This window comes from Chelonoidis abingdonii, chromosome 5 (assembly GCF_003597395.2).
Source record: "Chelonoidis abingdonii isolate Lonesome George chromosome 5, CheloAbing_2.0, whole genome shotgun sequence".
Classification (NCBI taxonomy): Eukaryota; Metazoa; Chordata; order Testudines; family Testudinidae; genus Chelonoidis; species Chelonoidis abingdonii.
In genome coordinates this window covers 12,472,656-12,477,134 of record NC_133773.1, presented here as the reverse complement: position 1 = coordinate 12,477,134, position 4,479 = coordinate 12,472,656, and the positions used below count along the sequence as shown (strand labels likewise).

At 43.4% G+C, this 4,479-nt stretch overlaps 1 protein-coding gene across 1 annotated transcript in view; it reads left to right on the top strand.

Annotated features, from left to right (window-relative positions):
• The window catches only part of LOC116834615 (interleukin-8-like), a 4,790-nt gene extending 4,669 nt beyond the window's left edge, over positions 1-121 (top strand). The window contains exon 3 of the mRNA XM_032796831.2: positions 46-121. Coding sequence (XP_032652722.2) covers positions 46-100 — 55 coding nt within the window. The 3' untranslated portion in view covers positions 101-121. The remainder of the gene's footprint in view (positions 1-45) is intronic.
• The last annotated feature ends 4,358 nt before the right edge of the window (positions 122-4,479 follow it).

The following is a 4,479-nucleotide window of genomic DNA, read 5'->3' as shown; positions in this document are numbered from 1 at the left end:
TATAACAAGTTGATAGATGCCTGACTTTGTTTTCCTTCTTTGCAGCGCTACTCTCAAGGATGGCAGAGAAGTGTGCTGGATCCCACTGCTCCATGGGTGACAGATCATTCATTAAAGCAATTTGGACAAGTGAGTCATCATTCTCAGAAGATTTCATGAAAAATTATTTAAAAAGAATAGCTAGGGTGTTCCTTAGCGACAAACGTGTGTAAGACCTCTTCTCGGCCATAGTAATCTTTCCCCAACTTGTCGTCTCAGTCCAGCAAAAAATACCATCCATTTCATATCCCTACCTTAAACCGCTGATGGTTAGATTATGGAACTAGTTCTTCTTGTCCCTGCTCTGCCCAAGACCTTCCTGTGAGCTTGGGAAGTCACTGATAATGCCAATACGGGCGCTGGCAACTTTGGAGATATCATTGGCCATACAGTGCTCAGTACTTCTGAAAACCAGTGTCCCTGCAGGCGCCCCCCCCCCGATTGTCTCCCTGCCTGATTTTTCCTTTGGTGTAGAACCAAGATTAAACACGATGTCCACGAGTCTCCAAATGAAGTTTCACCTGACATGGTTCGGAGCAGGCTCAGAGCCCAAGATGAGAATTCCTAATAGTGAGAATTGTTCCACAACAGGTTTTCTAGCTCTTCCTTTTCTCCCCTTCTTTACAGAGCTCAAAGCCAATGCTGAGGCAAAACGCTAAGAGAACCAAAGAAAAAAAAGAAAACTTCTTTGAGTTTCTTTTCTCTCCAGGTGTTTCCCCCCCTGAAAGGAACATCTCTGTGAAAATGCCAGTCCATCTGCAAGCAGCCCACTCCTTCTTAACATGTTTTCAGGCAGACTGAGCTAAACAGTATCTATATTCTATTTATGTATTTATTTACTGAAGTGTCTTCAATTAGCTGAGAGTTGTTTTTAAAAAAAAAAAAAGTCGGTTGTGCGATGGGATTGCCACTTCTCGAAAGCTAAAATGCACTGAATGAGGGAAGTGCATTTGCTGATGGGAAATGAAGAGCCACATATTGAGAAACTACTGAAGCTGAAACAGGGTGTATGAGTGCAATGCACTTCGCCAAGCACGAGTTTTATATTCTAAGCCTGGCTCTTCCCTGTTAGAGTAGCCAACTGGCAACAGTTACCCTTCCCCTGCACTTGGTACGTCATGACATCAACAGCACCAGTGAGTTCAGCAGCCAGCCTAGAGGCTGCGCTACCGCCTGGTTCTGGTCTCGACCGCAATGAAAGCAGCCAAAGTGACTGATAATTTGAGGGAGCATTATTATGTGCTATTGCACATCAATGTTTTTCTCTCTGCGCTCAACTCAAATTTAAAAAGATATCTGCACGATACGAAAAAAAAAAAACAATACTTCAAGATTGATTTTTGCCTCATCTGGTATTCTAAATAAGATATTCACATTTCCTGCTGGTTGTGTGTTAGCGATTTTTGTTTAATTATTGCTATTTGTTAATTTTATCGTATTTATTTAATGAATGAAAAAATTGTATAGAAACTCATGTTGCAATTATCTAATTATTCCTGATGCACTTTGGAATCAATCAATTTTACATTAAACTAATCTCTCGATTAAAAACAAACACAGCGATATGTCGTAATCTATTCATCGCTTGTGGCTTGGCAATTATCTTGTCATCAGAACAAGAGATTCATTGTATAACAAAAATATCAAGGTACAAAAAAACGAACTACCTGATTCTGGACGGCACGTCTCATACTACAGCGCTATAAATTAGCTAACCCATCGGTTTGATAAAACACTGATATTATAAATTCGATTTCATGAACCAATGGCCACATAGGCCCATATAACCTTCAGCGTTTGCGTCCATGTCCGACGGCAAACATGGCTCCGATTTCGACCACGACACGTTGACCATTGTGGGTAGCTTCTACTACCGTAGCTATCATAGTTCTGAACAGCTCTCCCCACCTCTTGAGACATCTCTCAGGGTTCGACAATCTATCTTGTCCGCGGGTGGTTCTGGTAAATGTCGTCATCATATCCTTCCTCACCGGAGACTAACACAAACCAAAACCAGACATAATAACCAAACGCCCACAAGCCACCCCAACCAAATACAAAACAAAAAAAAAAAACAAAACCACCACAAACAACCACACCACAACACCCCACCCAGGAAAACATCAGTCGACAGCTACTTTGAACCGCCATTTTTCCCTGATTGCCCTGGCAGACGCCATAGCTCGGCAGGGCCCGATTCAGCGTTTATATATAATGATACAATGGCACCAATACATGCATATACTGGCTGCTGTGGCAGAGAGGCGGATACTCCAGCCTTACACCAGCAAGCCCAATCTCACTTGCTTTGCATGATACCAAGATGGTTACGGTCGTCTCTTCTGCTTACCGCCGGAGACACTGCAATGAGATGACTTATCATATCCACCTCAATAGACTTACACATAGTCCGCTGCATATAAAATGAAGATAGCCACTAAGTAGAAAATCGGACCGAGGAGAAGTGGCAAGCAAAGCAAAAATTGGACACATGACTCCCTGAGGTCAATCCCTCCCATTAGTGTTGATAAAATAGAGTCAGTCCTAGCCTGAATATGGGCCAAGTGTATAGGAGGACCAAAGTGTTATCAGAGAGCACAGCTGCTCCGAATAAGATAACAAGATAATTAACAAGATAACCATGCAACCACACCACCCATTGCTTACCCCTCTTCCCCCAACCCTTCCTGAGCTACCCGTTGGCAGCTGCCACACCCCCCCCATTTCTGTCATAAAGAATGCAGGAAATAAGAACAACAGACTGAATGATAGTGAGAATCAAAAATGCAAGGGGGCAAGCAGACTATCACCAGGGGCTATGACTAGCTCAGGCACACACGCAAATTAAGCGGTCGGTAGAGAGGGGCCCCATGCCACTGCTATGGACATCCAGAATCTTTTTGTTACGCAGGAAAGGGAGGGGCCTGATGAAGCTTCAGCCACCAGTTGCTATGATGAAGACGCGTTACCAGCCGTTCTGTTCCCACTCTATGGGAGTTAACTGGAGTCATTCCCATTTTTACCCAAGGCGCCCCGGCCAGCCTCACCTGGAGGCCAGCCAGGAGCACTCATGGCTGATCGGTGACGATTAAGATCTCAGTCATATTGCACGGTCTCCACCGGGGAGGGGGAGGAGAGCGATACTGCTCTCGCTGTGCAGGCATCGCGTCTACTAGCAGCAGTCATACACAGCTAGGGTTGGACATATGAAAGAAGTCACAAGAAATCGATTATACTTTCCCTTTAATCTTTCAATAGTCAGCCGAGATTTGAAAGTATCTTGTTTCCTGATTGGTCCTCTGGTCAGGTGTTGCAGGTCACTGTTTGTTAACCCTTTACAGGTAAAAGAGACATTAACCCTTAGCTATCTGTTTATGACACAGATATCAGGGCACCAGAAGAAAAATCATGACAAGATACTGTTGTCAGCTTAACAACAGAAAGATTTTCACATCCTTGGCTGGATTTCCCCCTCAGACTGCCTGTTAGGTACTGTGATGTATAAGCAGCCTTTCAGTCTGTATGATAATGTACAGGTCACCCATCTGAAAGCAGATGGCATTTCCTGTTGGCTTTTGAAATCATTCATTGCAGTTAAAAAGACCTGAAGAGTTTCCAGGAACCGAAGGCTACGGGTTTACTCAGTAAAGAAAGTAGCAGTGCTGTAAAGGTTCCCATTCCTTGGGGCCTAGTCCGCTGCTGATATGAGAGTGTAACTCCCATTAACATTAATGGCAGTTCAGCATGCACACAGGCTGCAGAAAAAGCCTGCGTAAATTCTGTGCCTACTGCAGTAATGGGATGTAAAATGTGTTTTATACGGTCAATACTTTAATTTTTTATTGCATGCATATAAATTGGAACACAAAACTGCACACTTAGGGCCCAATCCTGATCCCACTGAGGTCAATGGGAGTTTGGCCATTGAATTCAGTTGGAGCTATATCAGGTGTTGTGCTATTATTGTAGGGTTTGGGTTGGCACTAGAGTGAAGTATTCATGCAAACATGTTTCATGTAGATGAGTAAGTCTAAGCCAATATTGCATTAACAGCTGCGTTGGCCTTGGACTCCTATAATTATTATTTTATTTGCATTGCAGTAGTTCCCAGAGACACCCCACATGCCCCCACTTGTGCTAGGTGCAGTACGAACACACAGTAAAACAACAGCCCTTGCCTCAAAGAGCTTGCAATCGAAGTATAAGATGAAAGGCAACAGGATAATACAACAAACAGATGGAGGGCAGGAAGCACAAGGTAAGATAACAATGAGATGGTAATGACCAGTGTGTAATGATTTTTAAAGAGACATCGCAAATGCAAATGTTGGGGGGAAATTGCTAAAATATCCCATTATTTTTGTTACCTTTGTTCTCTCTAGGGCCACGTCTACACTACGCGCGAAAATCGATTTTAGATACGCAATTTCAGCTACGAGA